The sequence below is a fragment of the Salvelinus namaycush genome, chromosome 9 (genome assembly GCF_016432855.1).
Source record: "Salvelinus namaycush isolate Seneca chromosome 9, SaNama_1.0, whole genome shotgun sequence".
Lineage (NCBI taxonomy): Eukaryota > Metazoa > Chordata > Actinopteri > Salmoniformes > Salmonidae > Salvelinus > Salvelinus namaycush.
In genome coordinates this window covers 53743762-53768169 of record NC_052315.1, presented here as the reverse complement: position 1 = coordinate 53768169, position 24408 = coordinate 53743762, and the positions used below count along the sequence as shown (strand labels likewise).

Genomic DNA, 24408 nt, shown 5'->3' with positions numbered 1-24408 from the left:
AAGGTCGAAACCGATCTGTTAAAATCAATAAATGACAAACTGGGTATACTTGAATTAGTTAGTAAAGATATAAAAGAGTTGAAGGCAAGCCTAGAGATGAGTGATGAAAAAGCTGCGACATTGGAGAAGGAAACACACGCGCTAAAAGGGACAGTCAATAAAATTGAAACCGAAATGAATGAAATTAAAAAGGAGAACACCGTTCTGAAGGAATGCTTACTAGACATACAAACTAGATCCATGAGAGAGAATTTGGTACTTACAGGTATCCAAGAGAAAGAAGGAGAGGTTCCTGAATCTGTAGTTAGAGAGTTCCTTTTTGCAGCGCTTCAGATTCCACGCGAAGTTATCGATAAGATCCAACTTGAACGTGTACACCGCCTCGGACAGAGAGGGCAGAGGTACGAACGCCCAATCGTTGCCAAATTTGCTTCATTTAAAGATAAAATAATGGTTAAAAGCCTGGGTAAAAGACTTGCTGGGACCAAAATTGGCATGAATGATCAGTTTCCGAAAGAAATTGCAGAACGGCGCAAAGTTCTGTATCCAATTTTCAAAGAAAATAGATTAAAAGCGAAACGAGTAGCTCTCGTCGTTGATAAACTATATATTGATAACCAGTTGTTCAGAGACACAAAGACTACTCCATGGTTATTTTAAAAATTACAAAGTTCTCATAGATGAGGAAAATAAACACAATTCAAGCCCGGTTATTGATTGTAACAATACAATACAAAATATAGCTTTTCTATAAATCTTCATATATAACTAATTGAACACAAGCACTATTTCTACATAGTGAAGATAAAAACTAAGTAAACAGAAGGCACAGTATGTGTGGATGGTGTGGTGTGTGTTTATTTTTATTTGTTATGTTTGGAAAGTTGAGTGAGTGAGTAATGAAATAGTTGCATATCCCAGAGCCAGTGTATTGCTGTGGGCCGGGTATGAGAGGGCTTTCAATGTTGTTCAGATGATGGATATACTTTTATAATGAATTATACGTCTTATTTATTTATTGTCCTATCATGGGGAACTACATTTTTAAAATAAATTATATCTAATTATTTATGATCCTATTTTAATGGTACGGTCCATGGCCCTATACCCTAGACACCCACATGAATGGCCCAGATACTAAGGAGAAGTCCCTAACTGTTTTATGTGCATGCTGTAAGCGGTCTGTATGCAGCCAAAATGAGGTCAGGGACCAAGAGCAGCACTGCCCCCTCAAGATTCTGAGCCTGCTTGGCAGGGTTGGTCCTGCAAAGCCAAAGCCCCCTAAAGGGAGAGCATAATAAACAAGGAAATTCTCAAAGCTGCTAATGAGAACCTTGACGACCTTGTACCTAGCCGGTGGGGATTCCGGTGGGGTGCCCCCACCCAGGCAGTGGCAGTGCTGGCAACACTAGCTGCAGTAACCCATGGGGAGGGGGTCACACTCGGACATTCAGAGAGGGGGTATATTATTGTGGCCCTGGTGGCACGAAATCAAGTCGGACTACATGGAGATGCTTGGGAACATGGTCAAAATGGATGACCGTATTGTGGGTGTTTCAGGAAGAAGGTGTACATTTGACCTCCATCATTTAGGATGTGACAATGGTAAATAAATCTCTACATTTATGCTCATTTTTTGCGCGGTCTTGCAGGCCTTCTCATGCAGCTGCAACTGCAAGTACATTTGTAAATCATGATCCATCTTGAGTTGGGCTCTGGGATGGTGCAATTGTTGAGAGGGTGAGCTTATGGTTGTGTGGGGGTAAGGGCTGAATGTGTGTGGGTGTATGTGTGTATCCCACAACTGTTGCGAAGGAAGAAGTAAAAGATGTTAGGGACTATAGAGGATGATTCACAGCAATATGTAATAAAAATAGAGGTGAGGGCGATGGAAATGCATTTGGCAATGGATCTGCTTCGGTTCGGTGGATGGCGCTGTGTGCACTTTTCGAAGGATGGATCCCAGTCGGTCCGGGGCTGTGCGATGCGGGGGGTCGGGGGTGGTCTGCCGGTCATTGGGATGACAACCCAACTCGAGATGGGGGCTTTTGGCGGGTGGAATAGTGGGGACCAATTGGAGGTTTGCTTAGTGGAGATGCAAATGTCATGGTACAACTATATAGACACTCAATCATTATGTTACTTTTTAATAGGACGTTTACAAACATATATTTTGATAAAAATAATTGAAAGGTGTGTCTCATTATGGTAAGTGGTGAAATAAGTATAGCCAGTTACAATTGTAATGGCTTAGCAGATAATAAGAAAAGACGATCAGTATTTACCTGGCTAAAAGAGAAGGATTATAATATCTACTGTTTACAGGAAACCCATTCGACAGTTTTAGATGAAGTTTTGTGGAAAAAGAACTGGGGGGGCGAAATATATTTCTCCCATGGGCAAAGAAATTCAAAAGGGGTGATGGTTTTAATTAATAATAACTTTGATCCAAATGTGCAACTTGTCCAAACAGATCCTCAAGGTAGATGGATTATTTTAAATATGTTATTGGACAATAAACATATATGGCTTATTAACCTATACGGTCCGAATAATGATGATCCAAGCTTCTTTGACAATATATATAAGAATGTATCAACTCTACAAGCAACACTAGACTCTATTATTATAGTGGGAGATTTTAATACGGTCTTAAATACCTCTATGGACCGGAAAGGAAATCACACTACAAACTATCACCCTCAGGCACTTAAGGAAATCAGGAATGTCATGGATATATTGGAATTAGTGGATATATGGAGACTTAAATACCCTGACCTAGTGAGATATACATGGCGGAGGCTTAATCAAGCTAGTCGCCTTGACTACTTTCTTATATCATTCTCTCTGGCACCAAAAGTTAAAAAGTGTTTGATAGGGGACAGAATGCGGTCGGACCATCACATAATTGGCATATATATTACTCTTACAGAATTTCCACGTGGGCGAGGATATTGGAAATTTAATCAAAGCCTACTAGATGATAAATTGTTTAGAACTAGGACAGAAGAATTTATAACTGACTTTTTTAGACATAACATAGGTACAGCAGATCCCCATATTGTATGGGACACTTTTAAGTGTGGCTTTAGAGGCCATGCAATTCAGTACTCATCTATAAAACAAAAGCAATTTCGATCAAAAGAGTCCATATTAACAAAGGAAATTGAAGGACTAACAGTACAGTTAGATAACAATAAAAACGGTACCATAGAGGCACAGAATAAGTTAGAGGAAAAACAAAAAGAAATGGAGGAACTTATTCAAGAAAGATCCAGTGTAATATATTACAAAAATAAAGCGAACTGGATGGAATATGGGGAAAAATGCACCAAATTCTTTTTCAATCTTCAATATAGAAATGCTACCAAAAAAAACGTATTAAAACTTGTTACAAATGATGGAGTCACGCATGATTCACCAAATGATATTTTGAAAGAGGAAGTAAAGTACTTTAAGAATATATTTTCGTTTCAGGCTCCTCCATCTCCACTAACTGAAACTAATTGTATGGATTTTTTCCCTAATAATAATGTAAAATTAACATCTGTACAGAAAGACTCATGTGAAGGCCTAATTACAGAGGAGGAACTACTTGATGCAATTGGGGCCTTTAAGGATGGGAAAACTCCAGGACTGGATGGCATACCAGTGGAAGTATACAAACATTTTTTTGATATACTCAAAGGACCATTATTAGCTTGTTTTAACCACTCCTATATAAATGATAGATTATCAGACACGCAACAAGAAGGTGTGATATCATTATTACTGAAACAGGACCCAAGTGGTATATATAAAGATCCAGTCCATTTAAAAAATTGGAGACCTCTTACACTTCAGTGTTGTGATGCAAAAATCCTAGCAAAATGCTTGGCGCATAGAATAAAAAAAGTTTTGTCAGATATTATTCATCCTAATCAGACAGGTTTTTTACATGGACGATACATTGGAGATAATATAAGGCAAGTACTGGAAACAATAGAACACTATGAAATATCGGGGACACCAGGCCTGGTTTTCATAGCTGATTTTGAAAAGGCTTTTGATAAAGTACGACTGGAGTTTATATATAAATGCCTAGAATATTTCAATTTTGGGGAATCTCTTATAAAATGGGTAAAAATTATGTATAGTAACCCTAGGTGTAAAATAGTAAATAATGGCTACATCTCAGAAAGTTTTAAACTATCTAGAGGAGTAAAACAAGGTTGTCCACTATCGGCATATCTATTTATTATTGCCATCGAAATGTTAGCTGTTAAAATTAGATCAAACATTAATATTAAGGGATTAGAAATCCAGGGCCTAAAAACTAAGGTGTCATTGTACGCTGATGATTCATGTTTTCTTTTAAAACCACAACTAGAATCTCTCCACGGCCTCTTAGAGGATCTAGATACATTTGCTATCCTCTCTGGATTAAAACCAAATTATGATAAATGTACCATATTACGTATTGGATCACTAAAAAATACACATTTTACATTGCCATGTAGTTTACCAATTAAATGGTCTGACGGTGATGTGGACATACTCGGTATACAAATCCCAAAAGAAAGAAATGATCTCACTCCAATAAATTTTTATAGAAAGTTAGCAAAAATAGATAAGATCTTGCTACCATGGAAAGGAAAATACCTGTCTATTTGTGGGAAAATCACCCTGATTAACTCTTTAATCATATCACAGTTTACCTATTTGCTTATGGTTTTGCCTACACCTAGTGACCTGCTTTTTAAATTATATGAACAAAAAATATTCAATTTTATTTGGAACGGCAAGCCAGATAAAATTAAAAGGGCCTATTTATATAACGAATATGAATTCGGAGGGCAGAAATTATTAAATATTAAAGCATTAGACCTCTCACTAAAGGCATCAGTCATACAAAAGTTATACTTAAATCCAAACTGGTTCTCTAGTAGATTGGTACGAATGTCTCATCCTATGTTCAAGAAGGGCCTTTTTCCCTTTATTCAGATTACACCTGCTCACTTTCGGTTGCTTGAAAAGGAAATAATCTCCAAAATATCTTTATTTTTTAAGCAAGCCTTAGAAAGTTGGTTGCAATTTCAGTTTAATCCACCTGAAAGGACGGAACAAATAGTACAACAAATCTTGTGGTTAAATTCAAATATAGTAATTGATAAAAAAACTGTATTTATCGAAGAAATGTTTAAAAAAGGTATAATTTTTGTGAATGATATCATAAATAGGACTGGTGGAGTAATGTCACACATGCAGCTAACACAGACATATGGAAATGTCTGCTCTACCCAAAATTACAACCAATTAATTGCAGCATTACCACAAAAATGGAAGAGGCAGGTGGAAGGGGATAAAAGTAAGGAACTTGTATGTCGGCCTTATATTAAAGAACATAAATGGTTAAAAAAAAGTGTGATAAATAAAAACATATACCAATTTCATTTAAGGACCAAAAAACTTACAGCTGTGCCATATAAATTGCAAAATAGTTGGGAAGAGATTTTCGATGTACCCATTCCATGGCACATGGTGTATGAATTGATACGCAAAACAACGCCGGATTCAAAACTTCGAATTTTTCAATTTAAATTATTGTACAAAATTCTTGCAACTAATAGAATGTTATATATATGGGGGATACAATCTTCCCAGCTCTGTAGATTCTGCTGTGAGGAGGCAGAGTCATTAGACCATTTATTTTGGTATTGTCCGCATGTAGCTCGTTTTTGGTCACAGGTCCAGGAATGGTTGAAGAATTGCAACATTTGCGTAGAACTAACGCTACAGATAGCAATACTGGGGGATTTGAAAAGCCATAGTCAATCAATCAATAATATAATAATTATTTTAGCAAAAATGTTTATTTTTAATTTACAATCCGTGGAAGCTATGAGAATAGGAAGATTCAAATCTTTTGTGAAGCATCACAGCACAGTTGAAAAATATATGGCAAATAAAAATCCGAAATGGATGATGTTGGAAGATAGATGGGAAAGGTTGAGTGGAGCTGAAGGGTGGGACTAATAACAAGATAAACAATGTAGGGCATACGGGATCTGTGAAATGTGTATAGGTGCGGAGCTATTGTGAAATAGCACAGTTACAAGTGGAAATCAAACTGGATGGACAACAGAAATAGAGGAAGGACTAAGAACAAACAAGAGAGAACTATTATAAAGTAGACTGTGTCTGTAAAATGTGTATAAGATGTATAAATTGAAGGTAAAAACAGAAATGTTTATCAGTTTACTCCAATTGGGGGATCGGTGGTAGGGTTTGCGGGGAATAATAATAAAGGTATACTCTTTAAAAAAGTATGTATGTCTATGTAGGTATGTGTATGTATATATGTGTATATGTATGCATACGTGAATGGATATATATATTTACCCAAAAAAATATGGGGGATTGGAAATGATGCAGACAATTACATTGGAAGCAACATTCTTTCCGCAATATTAAGCTGATCCACCCCCCAAAAAAAAAAAAAAAAAAAAAAAGACTAGACGATTAGACTATAGCTGGTGTGTGTGTGTGTACTAGCTGCTCAGCAGTGGTCATTGTACAGATGTAAGATCTTAATTTGAACAACCTTTTGTTGCTGAGAGATTCCTGTGTCGCAGGAAATGCAGATGAGCTTGGTGATTTACAGAAATTCACTGAAAAACCACAGTTATATTAACAGTATTCCAATTTGAATGTAGTCTCATTTCGACCAGCTAATAACATAACCACCGATCAAACAACTTTGTGGACTAAACGTTCAAATCCTGTTGCTGCAGGATTATTTTTCTGCGACAATACAGGTCAAATTAGGATCCTGCATCTGTACACATGACCCTTTGACAGTCAGCAGCTCAGCCCAGTAGCACTTGACAACAGAAAAGCCATGATGAGAAATGGTTTTGCTACTTCAGGTGAATGAAGCTAATAACTGCAGGTGTAGAGAACAACAGTAAGGTTGCATCCTACATGGCACCCTATTGCCTATATAGTGCACTACTTTTGATCTGGTCAAAAGCTGTGCACTGTGTAGGTAATAAGGTGCCATTTGGGACGCACCTAAGGGAATAACCACGGGGGGCATGTCATTATTACACAATTCCACAGTGCACATGATCCATACTGTGTGCATGTGCCTTTGTATGTGTGTGTGTGTGTGTGTGTGTACCTGTGTGTATGACAATCTTTCCATCTCCTTAGCAACCCCCTCTCTCCCTTGACTCCTCTCCCCTCTAAGGACTGTATTAATAACCAGGGCCCATTTCTCCTGATGAAACATTCATGGGTGTTTTTTGTAAAAGGAGTTCAATGTATCTCTGCTGCTGCCAAGGCAATCAGGATCACTCTCAGGAGCTGGGAGAAGGGACAAGCAGCCTTGACTCCATCCATACCCAAGCTTGTAGCGTCATACCCAAGAAGACTCGAGGCTGTAATCGTTGCCAAAGGTGCTTCAACAATGTCCTGAGTAAAAGGTCTGAATACTTATGTAAATGTGATATTTCAGTTTTTATGTTTTTATTTCTAAAATCCTGTTTTGCTTTGTCATTATGGGTTATTGTGTGTAGATTGATGAGGGAAAAAACTACTTAATACATTTTAGAATAAGGCTGTAACCTAACATAATGTGGAAAATGTCAAGGTGTCTGAATAATTTCCTAAGGCACTGTATATGTATTTTGGACTCTGACATTGCTCGTTCTGATTTTTCTTAATTTCTTTATTTTTCCTTTTACAGTATGTGATTGCTAGGTATTATTACTGCACTGTTGGAAACAGAAAAGCATTTTACTGCACCTGCGATAACATCTACAAACTGTATGCGACCAATAAACTTTGATTTGATTTGACCAAATCATCACAGGTGAATTACAGACAGTGAAAAGTAAAATATTGTTTGCAGGTGAGGTGAAAAAACCTGTGAAATTACTATTAAAACAATTGTTTACATTGACACTTTTTACAACCAGGAAAGGACAAGAGAGGAGGGTAGACAAGAGACAGCAATGGAGAGAGGCAGAGGAGGGGTGAATACGTAGTAGACTGTAACACTTAAAGCTGCTCTATGGATTCTAATTACTGCAGTGTGTGTGTGTGTGTGTGTGTGTGTGTGTGTGTGTGTGTGTGTGTGTGTGTGTGTGTGTGTGTGTGTGTGTGTGTGTGTGTGTGTGTGTGTGTGTGTGTGTGTGTGTGTGTACACTGTGTGATTCTTTAATCAGTTTGGCTCATTGGACAGGTCAGAGTCTATGTTGGAGAGGTTTTTGACAATACACTCTAGATGTATGTGCTCCAGAGTAGAGAGTGTTCCAGAGTAGAGAGACCCACGGTAGTTACTTTAATTTCTCTAGGATAGGGGGCAGCATTCGGTATTTTGGATGAAAAGCATGCCCAAATTAAACTGCCAGCTACTCATCCCCAGAAGATAAGATATGCATATTATTAGTAGATTTGGATGGAAAACACTCTGACGTTTCTAAAACTGTTTGAATCATGTCTGAGTATAACAGAACTTATTTAGCAGGCGAAAGCCCGAGGACAAACCATTTAGAATTATTTTTTTTGAGGTCACTCTCTTTTCAATGAGATTTAATTGGGAATCCAGATTTCTAAGGGACCTTCTTGCAGTTCCTACCGCTTCCACTGGACGTCAACAGTCTTTAGAAATTGGTTGAGGTTTTTTCCTTTGTGTAATGAAGAAGTACGGCCATCTTGAACGAGGGTCACTTGAAGTGTCCTGTTAGATAGAGGCGCGTGACCAGAAAGCTAGCTACAGTTTGTTTTAATCCTGTATTGAACACAGATCATCCCGTCTTCAATTTGATCGATTATTTACATTAAAAAATACCTAAAGTTGTATTACAAAAGTAGTGTAACGACTCCCACCGAAGGTGGCTCCCCTTCCTGTTCGGGTGGTGCTCGGCGGTCGTCGTCACCGGCCTACTAGCTGCTACTGACTTTTCCTCCCCCTCCCTTTTTGTTGATTATTGACACCTGTTTGTGGTTAGGGTGATTTGTGGGGCTTTATTACCCAGCAGCCCGGCCTGCTGGGTGTGCGGGATTGTTGTGTGTACAGTCTGTACATGTCAGGATACGTGTTCGTTGGTTTATGTTTATTCGTGTTTCTCACTTTGCTTGTGGTGAAGCATTTGGTTTAGAGGAGCGTCGTGTGTTCACCCGTGTGGGGAATTAAATTTGGAACGCTACTGTGAACTCTCTGTCTCCTGCGTTTGACTCCTTGCATCCACGACACCCCGGGCATTACAAGTAGTTTGAAATGTTTTGGCAAAGTTTACAGGTAACCTTTGAGGTATTTTGTAGTCACGTTGCACAAGTTGGAACCGGTGTTTTCTGGAAACGCGCCAAATACATGGACATTTCGGATATACAGTGGGGAGAACAAGTAGTTGATACACTGCCGATTTTGCAGGTTTTCCTACTTACAAAGCATGTAGAGGTCTGTAATTTTTTATCATAGGTACACTTCAACTGTGAGAGACAGAATCTAAAACAAAAATCCAGAAAATCACATTGTATGATTTTTAAGTAATTCATTTGTATTTTATTGCATGACATAAGTATTTGATACATCAGAAAAGCAGAACTTAATATTTGGTACAGAAACCTTTGTTTGCAATTACAGAGATCACACGTTTCCTGTAGTTCTTGACCAGGTTTGCACACACTGCAGCAGGGATTTTGGCCCACTCCTCCATACAGACCTTCTCCAGATCCTTCAGGTTTCGGGGCTGTCGCTGGGCAATACGGACTTTCAGCTCCCTCCAAAGATTTTCTATTGGGTTCAGGTCTGGAGACTGGCTAGGCCACACCAGGACCTTGAGATGCTTCTTACGGAGCCACTCCTTAGTTGCCCTGGCTGTGTGTTTCGGGTCGTTGTCATGCTGGAAGACCCAGCCACGACCCATCTTCAATGCTCTTACTGAGGGAAGGAGGTTGTTGGCCAAGATCTCGCGATACATGGCCCCATCCATCATCCCCTCAATACGGTGCAGTCGTCCTGTCCCCTTTGCAGAAAAGCATCCCCAAAGAATGATGTTTCCACCTCCATGCTTCACGGTTGGGATGGTGTTCTTGGGGTTGTACTCATCCTTCTTCTTCCTTCAAACACGGCGAGTGGAGTTTAGACCAAAAAGCTCTATTTTTGTCTCATCAGACCACATGACCTTCTCCCATTCCTCCTCTGGATCATCCAGATGGGCATTGGCAAACTTCAGATGGGCCTGGACATGCGCTGGCTTGAGCAGGGGGACCTTGCGTGCGCTGCAGGATTTTAATCCATGGCGGCGTAGTGTGTTACTAATGGTTTTCTTTGAGACTGTGGTCCCAGCTCTCTTCAGGTCATTGACCAGGTCCTGCCATGTAGTTCTAGGCTGATCCCTCACCTTCCTCATGATCATTGATGCCCCACGAGGTGAGATCTTGCATGGAGCCCCAGACCGAGGGTGATTGACCGTCATCTTGAACTTCTTCCATTTTCTAATAATTGCGCCAACAGTTGTTGCCTTCTCACCAAGCTGCTTGCCTATTGTCCTGTAGCCCATCCCAGCCTTGTGCAGGTCTACAATTGTACCCCTGATGTCCTTACACAGCTCTCTGGTCTTGGCCATTGTGGAGAGGTTGGAGTCTGTTTGATTGAGTGTGTGGACAGGTGTCTTTTATATAGGTAACAAGTTCAAACAGGTGCAGTTAATACAGGTAATGAGTGGAGAACAGGAGGGCTTCTTAAAGAAAAACTAACAGGTCTGTGAGAGCCGGAATTCTTACTGGTTGGTAGGTGATCAAATACTTATGTCATGCAATAAAATGCAAATTAATTACTTAAAAATCATACAATGTGATTTTCTGGATTTTTGTTTTAGATTCCGTCTCTCACAGTTGAAGTGTACCGATGATAAAAATTACAGACCTCTACATGCTTTGTAAGTAGGAACACCTGCAAAATCGGCAGTGTATCAACTACTTGTTCTCCCCACTGTATATCGATGGAATTAATCGAACAAAAGGACCATTTGTGATGTTTATGGGACATATTGGAGTGCCAACAACAGAAGCTCGTCAAAGGTAAGGCATCAATTATATTTTTATTTCTGCGTTTTGAGTCGCGCCTGCAGGGTTGAAATATGCTTCTTTCTCTTTGTTTACTATGGTACTATCCTCAGATAATAGAATCGTTTGCTTTCGCTGAAAAGCCTATTTGAAGTCTGACATGTTGGCTGGATTCACAACCTGTCACGTTCCTGACCTTATTTCCTTTGTTTAGTCTTTGTTTAGTTGGTCAGGACGTGAGCTGGGTGGGCATTCTATGTTTTGTGTTTCTATGTTGGGTTTGTTGTTTGGCCTAATATGGTTCTCAATCAGAGGCAGGTGTTTGTCATTGTCTCTGATTGGGAACCATATTAAGGTTGCCTGTTTTCACTGTTTGTTTGTGGGTGATTGTTCCTGTTCGTGTGTTCATCTGTTCTGTGTTCCCATGTTCAGGACTGTAGCGTCTTCGTTCCTTTTTGTCGGTGTGTTGTTTTTGTTCGGTGTTTAAGTATTTTCCCATTAAATATGGATTATATTCACGCTGCATCTTGGTCCTCCTCTCTTTCACCCGAAGACAGCCGTTACACAACCAGTGTAGCTTTAATTTGGTATCTTTCATGTGTGATTTAATGAAAGTTTGATTTTTATAGTAATTTATTTGAATTTGGCGCTCTGCATTTTCTCTGGCTTTTGGCCAAGTGAGACAGTAGCGTCCCGCCTAAACTCAGATTTCTGGATATAAATATGAACTTTACCGAACAAAACATACATGTATTGTGTAACATGAAGTCCTATGAGTGTCATCTGATGAAGATAATCAAAGATTAGTGATTCATTTTATCTCTATTTCTGCTTTTTGTTACTCCTTTCTTTGGCTGGAAAATGGCTGTGTTTTTTTGTGACTTGGCTCTGACCTAACATAATCGTTTAGTGTGCTTTCGTCGTAAAACCTTTTTGAAATTGGACACTGTGGCTGGATTTACAACGACTGTATCTTTAAAATGGTGTAAAATACTTGTATGTTTGAGGAATTTAAATTATGGGATTTCTGTTGTTTTGAATTTGGCGCCCTGCAGTTTCACTGGCTGTTGACGAGGTGAGACGCTACCGTCCCACATACCCTAGAGAGGTTAATTGAGTACTGGCAGTGTCTGCTGTGGCAGGTGGGAAGGTGCAAATTACCTGAAAAATATCTAATCTCTCAATGTTCTACACTCTCAATGTTCATCTCAAAGTGCATCAAAATTCATGCATTTAACTGTTGAAATTCCTTCTTTTGCCAGGGGAGGATGCCCCCGGATCCCCCTACTGGCTCTGGGCTAAGCCCAAAATGTCTTAAAATCCTAGAAAAGCCCCAAGGCGTGTTCATAATGACACTCACATTCAGTCAAAATCACTAAATAAACCCACTTGTGTTTTGTCAAGGCAGCAGTTAAATCTTTATTATATCTGCAAAGTTTACCAAAACATATAGGTTAATATAAAAAAAAGACATGTTTCTCTTTTTTTAAGCATACAAAACCATATGAGATTTAATACTGTTTAATAGCAAATTATCTTCTGTTTATAACATTCACACATTAAGCCATCCTTTGCTACACAACAATCCCTTTCTATTGGTCAAACAGGGTCTTGGGACCAATCAAAATACCAACATGACTTGGAACACGTCTACAGTACACATAGAGATCGATAGACGGCGCACTGCCCATGCAGTTACAGAAGCGATTAATGGCAAAATATAGGAGTGCCCTCTTTCCAACTCTATGACACCACACTAGTCACCAACAACTTTTCTCTAAACAGTAACAGTTAGAGTTAATCATTTTTAAATAAAGGTTGAAATCTTATTTTTTCCTTTAAGGGGAGAGGGAGAGAAACTTCCTTGCATTTTTTTGTGCACATTGGGAGAGGAGGTTCGTTCTACAGTCGTCCAGTGAAGAGTGTAGCGGAGTAGCGGAGCAGGGTGGGGGCGAAATGGGGGTCAGGGGTGAGATTAAGGGTTGGAGAACAGAGTTCTTTCAGGGCACAGCTACTTTGAAGGGGCTGCCAGGGACACTGTCATTCCCCCACTTGACAATAACGGTGTAGTTGTCCTTGTCGTTGACAGTGTAGGTGACGTTGTACAGGCGGTTGCCCATGTGTTTAACGTACACCTCTTCACTGGGCGTCCTGGGACCGTGCAATCCCACCAGCAACATGTTAGTACCTGGAAGAGGGGAGGGTTAGGAATGGTACTAGAGGAGTGTGTGTTACATATTGGTGTGTGGATCTATTCCTCGAGTCTGTTCTTCTCACCTGCTTTGCTGCAGTCCACATTGAATATATTCTTCTGTCCGACCAGAGCCTTGGTGAGCCCGCCGCCTCGACACACCACCTTGCTGGCGTCAGAGGTCAGTTTTGAGGAGGACGAGGTACTGTACGCTCCTGCTACCTTGGACGTCTTAGTGATCGTCTCTACCAGGACCGAGGACGTCTCGTGAAGGCTGTGACCACCAGACAGACGGGTACCTGAGGGAGGGAGACATGTTACAAAAGAGCTGCAGTCACGGCTCAAACCAGACATTACATAATCTAACACCTCCCCTCCTCAGAACAGACAAGAGCACCATGAATGGGGGTTTCTTATGAGAGTGTGGGAGGCTACTTAGAACAACACTGTTAACCTCTAGGCTACTGTTTTCCCCATCTCAACATATTCATACAGCATAGATTTCTCATACTCGGAGGGATTCTTTGTAACTTCACAACAACATACAGTATCTAGCCTTATTTTCTACATTTTGCCGGTGCTTCAGAGGATGCACACAGTCTTCAGCACTGAAGTCAGTGACTATTCAATTTACAATCCCGATGAGAGAATTTTTTTACTTATGTACCATTTATGTAATTTGTTATTTATATACTACGTATTCATTATAGAATTTCTAGGAACTTTGAACTTTTCAGAGTGTCTCGTTTTATACCGAAAACCTCCAACAACCTTTTCATCAAGATCTGGCAGTCAAGCTGCACACACGCGTCACACACCGAACACACACCTGTGACTTTGGCTTTGAATGGGCTGCCCACTATATGGTTGAGTCCTCCATATTTGATGGCGATGAGATAGTTGCCGGGGGCCATGGGTGTGTAGATGACCTTGTAGCCATCAAGGCAATCGGAACAGTCCATCTTCACCTTAGAGGGACCGTCGATGGTCACGGACAGGGCACCTGACCCCGCGTTACAGGTGTTCACTATAAACTCTGAAGCTACACCTAGAGGGAGAGAGAAAAGACTCCATGGTGAGGAGACCTAGCATTCATAATACATCATTTTAAGACAGCATCACAACTAGGGCTGTGGCGGTCACAAATGTGTCAGCCAGTGATTGTCAAGCAAATAACTGTCGGTCTAACGGTAATTGACCGTTAATTAACATAAACACATTTAGCATCTCCTGGCTTCCACACATAGCCTACAAGACACTGATGCAGACCTTTGGAACATATACATTTAGAAAAGTCTAGTAAATCGATGTAATATAGCCTACACCTTCACAATAAATCCATGATTTATTTTTTAGACAGGTCTAAAGAAGCATGATATGAAGAAAATGTAGTCTATTTCAGAAGAACAGAATAGCATACTCTGAGTTGTCCTTATGTTAGGTCCTGATCTGGCTATGTCAAATGGCTGTGGGCTAGTTCATTTAGAAGACAAGATTTACTTAGAATTCCATGGCATTATTTTATAGTATGAAGAATACAATTGAACAAAGCTAAATAAAATGGAAAGGATATTTTCTCCAAATGAGATTTGAAGGAGTCCAGGTGACTCCACTGACGCGCCAATGCGCGTAATGATGGTGACAGGTGTGCATAATGATGGGCAGCCTGGCGCGAGAGGGTGAGCGGGAGCAGACGTGATAGTAACCCTCTCTAGGGGCGCCACCTGGTGAGCCTGACGGGCCAGATGAGCCGGCTGAGGCGTGGGAGCCCGACGAGCCGGCTGAGGCGGGGGAGCCCGACGTGGGGTGGGAGCCTGCCGAGCCAACCGAGACAAGGAAATCTCTTGAGTCAATTAAGGCCATAGGCGGAAATCCCAGGGGGGACACGACCCCTCCCCCCCCCCCCCATCCTGGGAAAAATGTGATTTGTCCCCCCCAATATATCACTGTAAACATAACTACTGTATGTAATTTCAATAATATTAATAATACGCAATGATTGAAGCCCATTTTAGAATGATAGAAGATAATAGATGATAGAAGCCCATCTCCTACTGCTACTGTAAATAGCCTGCACAGTGTGTGTGTGTGTGTGTGTGTGTGTGTGTGTGTGTGTGTGTGTGTGTGTGTGTGTGTGTGTGTGTGTGTGTGTGTGTGTGTGTGTGTGTGTGTGTGTGTGTGTGTGTGTGTGTGTGTGTGTGTGTGTGTGTGTGTGCGTGCGGTAGCCAGCCAGTCAGGTAGGAAAAATGGCAAAAAAAATAAAAAAGACAGAGCATTTTTCAGTACACCAAAACGCAAAGTAGGAACCTTAGTAGCCTAGTATCTCAAAGACTAGTTGATAAAATGTTCAGAGGAAAGAAGTGAAATGCTAATGGAAATGTTTCATAATGATGTCATTAGGCAGAGCAGGCAACAGATGGCACACAGACAGCAGAGTTGGGGACAGATAGGCAGGGACAGTTTGTTGGGTCTTTGTTTGGCAACATTATGAAAGGTTCTCTCATTTTTAGACTTGTAAAATAATTGAAAAATGCCATGGATACCCCCACTCTCAACTTAAACTGGTGACTGAACTAAGATTTGTTTAAGGTAATGATATTGCTGTTGTGATTAATTGTGTAGTTTTGTGTACCGGTAGTTAGGAGTATGCCAAACACCTTATTTCTTTTCTAGGAGACAGACTGAGTCAATGAGGGTGGTGAAAGGGAAAGAGCCAGGGAGAGAGACTTCAGAGGACATTGTCACAGCCACGGCAGGCCCAGTGTCATGACTTCCTCCGAAGTCAGTCCCTCTCCTTGTTCGGGCGACGTTCGGTGGTCGACGTCACCGGTCTTCTAGTCATCGCCGTTCCACCTTTCATTTTCCATTTGTCTTGTCTTCCCACACACCTGGTTTCAATCCCATCAATTACATGTTGTGTATTCAACCCTATGTTCCCCCCATGTCCTTGTCCGGTATTGTTGATTGTAAGAGGGTCTGTGTACAGCGGTAGTAAGAAGATAAGAAGAAGATATAGAGTAGTGTATGTACCTGTGGATCCTCCATCCAGTCCAGGCCCATACACTGTCACCTTGCCTGGGTCTCCAGCCTGTCCGGCCTCCCCCACCCTCACGTTGAACGGACTTCCAGGGATGTGGCTGCCATTGAACTTGACGTCGATGGAGTGCACGCCATTCTCACGGGGAATGAAGCGGATGGCGTTCTTGTCTGGGGAATAGGAGTGATTAGATATAAATAAATATAATGGTAAAGGTATAAAGTTCATGTTTTGTTCAACATTAAGTAACACATTTGTCCCCATCTCTCCCATGTAATTTTGATTAGTGGTGGCTGTAGTTAGCTGAAGTTAGGAATAGTGTGTACAGAAATCCGAACCTCGAATTACAGTCTCTCCAGGCCCATGGACTACTTTCAGAGTAAGGAACCATATAACTGTGACGTCTAATACCAAATCCATCCTTATATCTTACCACTGTCCAGCTCTGTGATGTAGCACTCCTCTGCTGAGCCGGAGGGGGTATGGACCTTAGCATCGACCACGCCCCTTGCCCCGTTACACTGTACAGCGAACGACGCTTCCTGGTTCACCTTTAGGTCCTTCTCCTGAGGGGAGGAGGGGAGGAGGAAGGAAGAACAGGGTCAGGACCTGGTAAAGCTCTGTAAGCTTGTCTTGTGTGTGTAGAATGTGTGTGACTGTGACTCATCTTGTATATGAAACAACAATAAGGAGATAGGTAGAGAGATTCCCGGGATGAGTGTGTGTAAGAGGGAGAAGGTGTTCATGTGTTTCCTAGTGGGGGGTGACGAGCAGTACTGATGGCCATGAGTAAGACCCCACATCCCTCTCACTTACCATTAAACAACAACACATTGAAATAGCCTTGGTTACTGCTACAGCCCACGCCTCCAGTTACACTTCCAAGGACAAACAAAGCCCGACCAACAAGCGACTATTGTTATGCTAAATGATGGTCTTGTGAGGAGTGTTCTAACACAATTCGTAATTATGTGATTGTGATTGTGTGTGTGTGTGTGTGTGTTCCTACCTGCAGGCTGGTGACAGTGAGTCGGCATGCCTCATCAGACAGCGTTGCTATGGGAACAACAAAGGGGCTGTCGGGGATGTGCTCGTTGTTGAACTTGATTGACACTTCATAGTCACCTGAGGACACACAGCGGAACCAGGGAGTTAGAAGCCAAAATATCAGTGATCAGATGATTGAAATGTAGTAGTAGGAAAGGAGAAAAACATGGCGTAAATGACAAAAAAAGATCTCAGTTTAGTATGATCAGATCAATGGGTGTCCCGGGTGGCGCAGTGGTCTAGGGCACTGCATCTCAGTGCTAGCTGCGCCACCAGAGTCTCTGGGTTCGCGCCCAGGCTGGGCTGGGTTCGCGCCCAGGCTCTGTCGCAGCCGGCCGCAACCGGGAGATCCGTGGGGCGACGCACAATTGGCATAGCGTCGTCCGGGTTAGGGAGGGTTTGGCCGGTAGGGATATCCTTGTCTCAGTATGTAAAAAAATGTAATAAAATGTATGCACTCTACTGTAAGTCGCTCTGGATAAGAGCGTCTGCTCTTGGCCGGTAGGGATATCCTTGTCTCAGTATGTAAAAATGTATGCACTCTACTGTAAGTCGCTCTGGATAAGAGCGTCTGCTAAATGACTAAAATGTAAAAAATGTAATCAATAGCTGTCATTGTCTCTGCTGAATATGAGAGCTTATCTGTTTCTTTGATAAACTGTGGGAAAGACTGACACCTTGTAGTCAGTGTGTTTGTTTCTTACTGTGTCCTCATCCCTCTAACTGGGGACAAGTGCTATGTAGCTTCTTAGACCAACTACTGCCTAGCCTACTGCTATGTAGCTTCTTAGTGCTATGTAGCTTCTTTGGTTTTTAAATGATACAATGTGGGTGAACCATTTAGAAATTACAGCACTTTTGTACATGTTCCCCCCATTTTAGGGAACCAAAATAATTTGGACAAGTTTACTTATATGCGTAGTCAAAAGCTAGGTATTTAGTCACAAATTCCTAGCACGCAATGACTCCATCAAGCTTGTGACTCTACAAATTTGTTGGATGGATTGGCAGTTTGTTTTGGTTGCGTTTCAGATTATTTTGTTCCCAATATAAATAAATGGTAAATAATGTATTGTGTCATTTTGGAGTCATTTAAATTGTAAATAAGGACAGAATATGTTTCGGAACACTTCTACATTAATGTGGATGCTACCATGATTACGGATAATCCTGAATACACATACTGTATAAGTGAATTTGTCCAAATACTCTAGGTTCCCAAAAATGTGGGGACTATCAACAAAAGTGCTGTAATTTCTAAACAGTTCCCCCGATATGGATTAAAATACCCTCAAATTAAAGCTGACAGTCTGCACTTTAACCTCATTCTCATAGTATATTTTGAAAGTGCTGGTGTACAGAGCCCCCCCCCCCCCGCCAAAAAAAGTGTCACTGTCCAAATACTTTGTTCAATTGTTGGTCCTTGGAGCTGGATGGGGTTTTTCTACCCTATCTCACCTGGATCCTGTACGATGTAGACCACCCCACAGGATCCATCCTTCCTGTCTTCAAAGGAGATCTCAGCCTTACTGGGCCCCTCTACAGCGATGGACAGACCGCCTGCACCGGCCTCCCGGGTCCAGATACTAAACTCAGCTACGGGGAGGGAGGGAGGGAGGGAGAGAGAGAGACCTGGTTCAACTAAAATAGGCAAAAAAAATTCACGTAGTGAAAGTAAAACATTCTTCAAAAATATATGTGCTGTATGCAAAATCAGTGCTAGTTAGTGTAAAAGAAAGGACAAATACAACAGTTGTGTTTTTTTCTTCAGAAACAGAGAGGGTCAGGTCAGACTACTTACTTGGTGCTCCTGCCACTCCTCTCTCCAGCCCAGTGCCTCCGGCCCGAACCTTGTGGGACCCTCCTTCTCCCAGGGGTCCCACTGTAAACTGGAAGGGACTACCTGGGACGTGCTGCCCGCTGTACTTCACATTGACCGTGTGGGCCCCCATCTCCTGGGGCACGAAGCGGACACTGTAGGTGCTGTCCCCTCCATCTATGATCTCTGCCTGTTCCGTTTTACCCCCAGGGCTGGTAACCTGGGCCATCATACTACCCTTGGTAGCGGTTTCACCTGGGGGAGGGAGGAGCGAAGGATAGGGGGTGTCAGACTGGCTGGGAGAGAAAAAGGGTTCTTCGGCTGTCCCCATAGGAGAACTCTTTGAAGAACCCTATTTGGTTCCAGATACAACACTTTTGGGATCCATGTAGAACCCAAAAGAGTTCTCATCTGGGGACAGCTGAAGAAACCTTTTGTTATCAGTTTTCTTTTACGAGTGTAGTTAAAACAAACCACATATCGATTATGATCATTGCAAGTAAAACCTTGTTCAATATTGTCTCTATCTGTAAAATCAGTAAAAATAAAACAAGTACAAGTGTTGAGTGTTAGTAAATTTGTATTTTTTCTTCATTCATTCTCACCTGGTGTGACTGTAGCGGGTATCCCAGCGAAGCTAGCCAGACTCTCTCTGCCCAGGAACTCTCCAAAAACATCTCTGAATGGACTGGCTCCTCCTGTTCCTCCCGCCTGGGTGCTCTCTTCGACCCTCACCTCCCTCTTCGTCTCGCCCCCCTGCATCTTGCTGATCTCCGTGCGCTCCGTGCGCGTGTACGTGTGGCTGCTGCGTGTGAATATGCGCGTCATCCTCTCCTGGGCTGACACCATCTGGAACCAGTTTCCTATTGGTGGAGAGAAAGCAGGGATGGTTAGTGTTTGGTTAGTCTTAGATGCAAGCTGTACTTGAAGACTTGCGCTAGCTAGCTTAGCTTTTAAGCCAGCGAGCAAAAGCTGTATGAAAGTTGATTGAGAGTCGAGTGATAGGGGTAACGACCACCGTTGTGTTCATTCTATAGATGATATTAACACACTTCAGCACCATGTGAGTAATACTTGACCACATTGTGACCATGTTTAAAATTAAATTAAAAATCTAAATGTGTTTGTCACATGCTTCGTAAACAATGCTTATTTACTGGTACTTTTTCAACAATGCAGATTTAAAGAAAAAATGTTAACAAAAATGTTTAATAGTGACAAGAGGAATAAATACACAGAGAATACTGAATAACAATGACGAGTAAAAATAACATGGTTATATACAGGGAGTACCAGTAGCAAGTCGATGTTCAGGGGTATGACGTTATTGAATTAGCTATGTACAATACAGTGCATTGGGAAAGTATTCAGACCCCTTGTCTTTTTCCACATTTTGTTACGTTACAGCCTTATTCTAAAATTGATTTTAAAAAAGAATCCTCTTCAATCTACACACAATACCCTATAATGACAAAACGAAAATTGATTTTTAGAATTTTTGGCAAATTTATGAAAATAAAATAAATATGATTTACATAAGTATTCAGACCCTTTGCTATGAGACTCGAAATTGAGCTCAGGTGGATCCTGTTTCCATTGATCATCCTTGAGATGTTTCTACAACTTGATTGGAGGCCACTTGTGGTAAATTCAATTGATTGGACATGAAATGATTTGGTAAGGTCCCACAGTTGACAGTGCATGTAAAATCAAAAACCAAGCCATGAGGTTGAAGGAATTGTCCGTAGAGCTCCGAGACATTATTGTGTCGAGGCACAGATCTAGGGAAGGGTACCAAAAAATGTCTGCAGCATTGAAGGTCTCCAAGAACACAGTGATCTCCATAATTTTTAAATGGAAGAAGTTTGGAACCACCAAGACTCTAGAGCTGGCCGCCAGGCCAAACTGAGCAATCGGGGGAGAAGGGCCTTAGTCAGGGAGGTGACAAAGAACCCAATGGTCACTCTGTGGAGATGGGAGAAGCTTCCAGAAGGACAACCATCTCTGCAGCACTCCACCAATCAGGCCTTTATGGTAGAGTGGCCAGACGGAAGCCTCTCCTCAGTAAAAGGCACACGACAGCCCGCTTGGTGTTTGCCAAAAGTCACCGAAAGGACTCTCAGGGCATGAGAAACAAGATTCTCTGGTCTGATGAAACCAAGATTGAACTCTTTGGGCTGAATGCCAAGCATCACATCTGGAGGAAACTGTGGAAACTGTGGAAAATGTTTTTCAGGAGCAGGGACTGGGAGACTAGTCAGGATTGAGGGAAAGATGAATGGAGAAAAGTACAGAGAGATCCTTGGAAAACCTGCTCCAGAGTGCTCAGGACCTCAGACTGGGGTGAAGGTTCCCATTTCTGCAGGACAACGACCCTAAGTACATAGCCAAGACAAAGCAGGAGTGGCTTCGGGACAAGTCTCTGAATGTCCTTGAGTGGCCCAGCCAGAGCACGGACTTGAACCCAATCAAACATCTCTAGAGAGACCTGAAAATAGCTGTGCAGCGACGCTCCGCATCCAACCTGACAGAGGTTGAGAGGATCTGCAGAGAAGAATGGGAGAAACTCCTAAAATACAGGTGTGCCAAGCTGTAATCACTGACAAAGGTGCTTCAACAAAGTACTGAGTAAAGGGTCTGAATACTTAAGTAAATTTGTATTTTTCATACATTTGCAAAAATCACAAAAACCTGTTTTTGCTTTGACATTATGGGGTATTGTGTGTAGAGTGATGAGGAAAAATACAATTTAATCAATTTTAGAATAAGGCTGAAGCGTAACAAAATGTGGAAAAAGTTAAGGGGTCTGAATACTTTCCGAATGCACTGTAGGTGGGTTAAAGTGACTAGGAAATAGGATAGATAATAGACAGTAGCAGCAGCGGGTAGCCATTTGATTAGCTATTTTGCAGTCTTGTTTGTTTAGCAGTCTTATGGCTTGGTGGTAAAAGCTGTTCAGGGTCCTGTTGGTTCCAGACTTGATGCACTGGTACCATTTTCCGTGCGGTAGCAGAGAGAACAGTCTATGGCTTGGGTGGCTGGAGTCTTTGACAATTCTTTGGGCCTGCCTCTGACACCACCTGGTATGGAGGTCCTAGATGGCAGGGAGCTTGGCCCCAGTGATGCAATGGCCATACTCACCACCCTCTGTAGCAGTTGCAGTACCAAGTAGTGATGCAGCCAGTCAATATGCTCTCAATGGTGCAGCTGTAGAACTTTTTGAGGATCTGAGGGCCCATGCCCAAACTTTTCAGCCTGCTGAGGGGGAAGAGGCGCTGTCGTGCCCTCTTCACAACTGTGTGGGTGTGTGTGGATCATGTTAATTCCTTAGTGATTTGGACACCAAGAAACTTGAAGCTCTCGAACCACTCCACTACAGCCCCATCGATGTGGATGGGGGCGTGCATGCTCCTCCGTTTCCTGTAGTCCATGATCAGCTCCTTTGTCTTGCTAACGTTGAGTGATAACTTGTTGTTCTGGCACCACTGCCAGGTCTCTGACCTCCTCCCTGTAGGCTACCTCATCGTCGTTGATGATCAGTCATACCACTGGCGTATCATCAGCAAACTTGATGATGGTATTGGAGTCGTGCATGGCCAAGCAGTCGTTGGTGAACAGGGAGTACAGGAGGGACTAAGCATACACCCCTGAGAGACCCCCCTGTTGATGGTCAGCGTGGCGGATGTGTTGTTGCTTACCCTCACCGCCTAGGGGGCGGCCCATCAGGAAGTCCAGGATCCAGTTGCAGAGGGAGGTGTTCAGTCCTAGGGTCCTGAGCTTGGTGATGAAGTTGGAGGGGACTATGGTGCTTAAAAACCTTTTCTCAATAGGGGGGCGCTGTTTTCACTTTGTAAAAAATCGTTCCCAAATTAAACTGCCTCGTACTCAATTCTTGCTCGTACAATATGCATATTATTATTACTATTGGATAGAAAACACTCTCTAGTTTCTAAAACCGTTTGAATTATATCTGTGAGTAAAACAGAACTCATTTTGCAGGAAGTCAGGAAGTGAGAAATCTGAAATTGAGGGCTCTGTTCCAGGGTCAGTTTATTAATTTGCATGGAATCTATGGGTCTACATGCACTGCATACGCCTTCCCCTAGATGTCAGTAGGCAGTGAGAGTTGGAATGGGGTGTCTAGCTAGATCTGAGGCTGAACAAGACGTCTTGGAACGGAAGGTCTGGTCTTTTCACCGTTTGGCCTGACGCAGGAGGGACCTTTGCATTGCGTTCAGAAAAGCTTTCGTTTTAGAAGTTAGATATATCCGGCTCTGATTTTATTTGATATATGTGTTAAAAACATCATAAGGTAGTTATTTTAAACCGAGTTATATCAGTTTATATCAGTATATTGCGATTTTCGGTATTTCATTTGTTCTGCGTTATTGTGAGTTGGGCACTTCCATGCCGCATGGCCATCTTTGTTAGCTAAATCGACAGATGAAGACGACATTCTACAACCAAACAACGATTATTCTGGAAAAAGGACACCTTGTACAAGATTCTGATGGAAGCTCATCAAATAGTAGGAACTAATTATGATATTATTTCGTATTTCTGTCGAAAATGTTCAGACTATATTCCGCCCAGATTTCGGGCGCTGTCTCGCTATAACGTAAGCTGTATGTCGTAATAAGGTTATTTTTACAAATCTAACACAGCGGTTGCATTAAGAACCAGTGTATCTTTCATTTGCTGTCCAACCTGTATTTTTAGTAAAGTATATGATTAGTTATTTGATTAGATGATGTGCGTGTCAGAAATATATCCGGATTATTTTGTGCTGTTTGGCTAGTATTCACATTGTTCAACCACGAATTGTACCGCTAAATATGCACATTTTCGAACAAACCATATATGTATTGTGTAATATGATGTTATAGGACTGTCATCTGATGAAGTTTGAGAAGGTTAGTGAAAAAATTAATATATTTTGCTGGTTTATTCGCTATCGCTAACGTGTCTTGAATGAATGGGGCTGTGTGGTAGGCTATTGTAGTAAGCTAATATAATGCTATATTGTGTTTTCGCTGTAAAACACTTAAAAAATCTGAAATATTGGCTGGATTCACAAGATGTTGGTCTTTCATTTGCTGTACACCATGTATTTTTCATAAATGTTTTATGATGAGTATTTAGGTATTTCACGTTGGTTTCTGTAGTTATTCTAGCTGCTTTGGTGAGACTACTGCAATGTAAAACTATGATTTATACCTGAAATATGCACATTTTTCGAACAAAACATATGCTATAGAA

General features: G+C 41.7%; 1 protein-coding gene across 1 annotated transcript in view; it reads right to left on the bottom strand.

The window, feature by feature from the left end:
• Positions 1-13055: 13055 nt before the first annotated feature.
• Positions 13056-24408, bottom strand: part of LOC120053550 (filamin-C-like) — a 58230-nt gene continuing 46877 nt past the window's right edge. The window contains exons 34-42 of the mRNA XM_039000682.1: positions 19755-20012; positions 19132-19404; positions 18789-18926; positions 17293-17408; positions 16717-16849; positions 16277-16453; positions 14076-14294; positions 13333-13545; positions 13056-13243 (exon numbers count right to left, since the gene is read on the bottom strand). Coding sequence (XP_038856610.1) covers positions 13056-13243; positions 13333-13545; positions 14076-14294; positions 16277-16453; positions 16717-16849; positions 17293-17408; positions 18789-18926; positions 19132-19404; positions 19755-20012 — 1715 coding nt within the window. The remainder of the gene's footprint in view (positions 13244-13332; positions 13546-14075; positions 14295-16276; positions 16454-16716; positions 16850-17292; positions 17409-18788; positions 18927-19131; positions 19405-19754; positions 20013-24408) is intronic.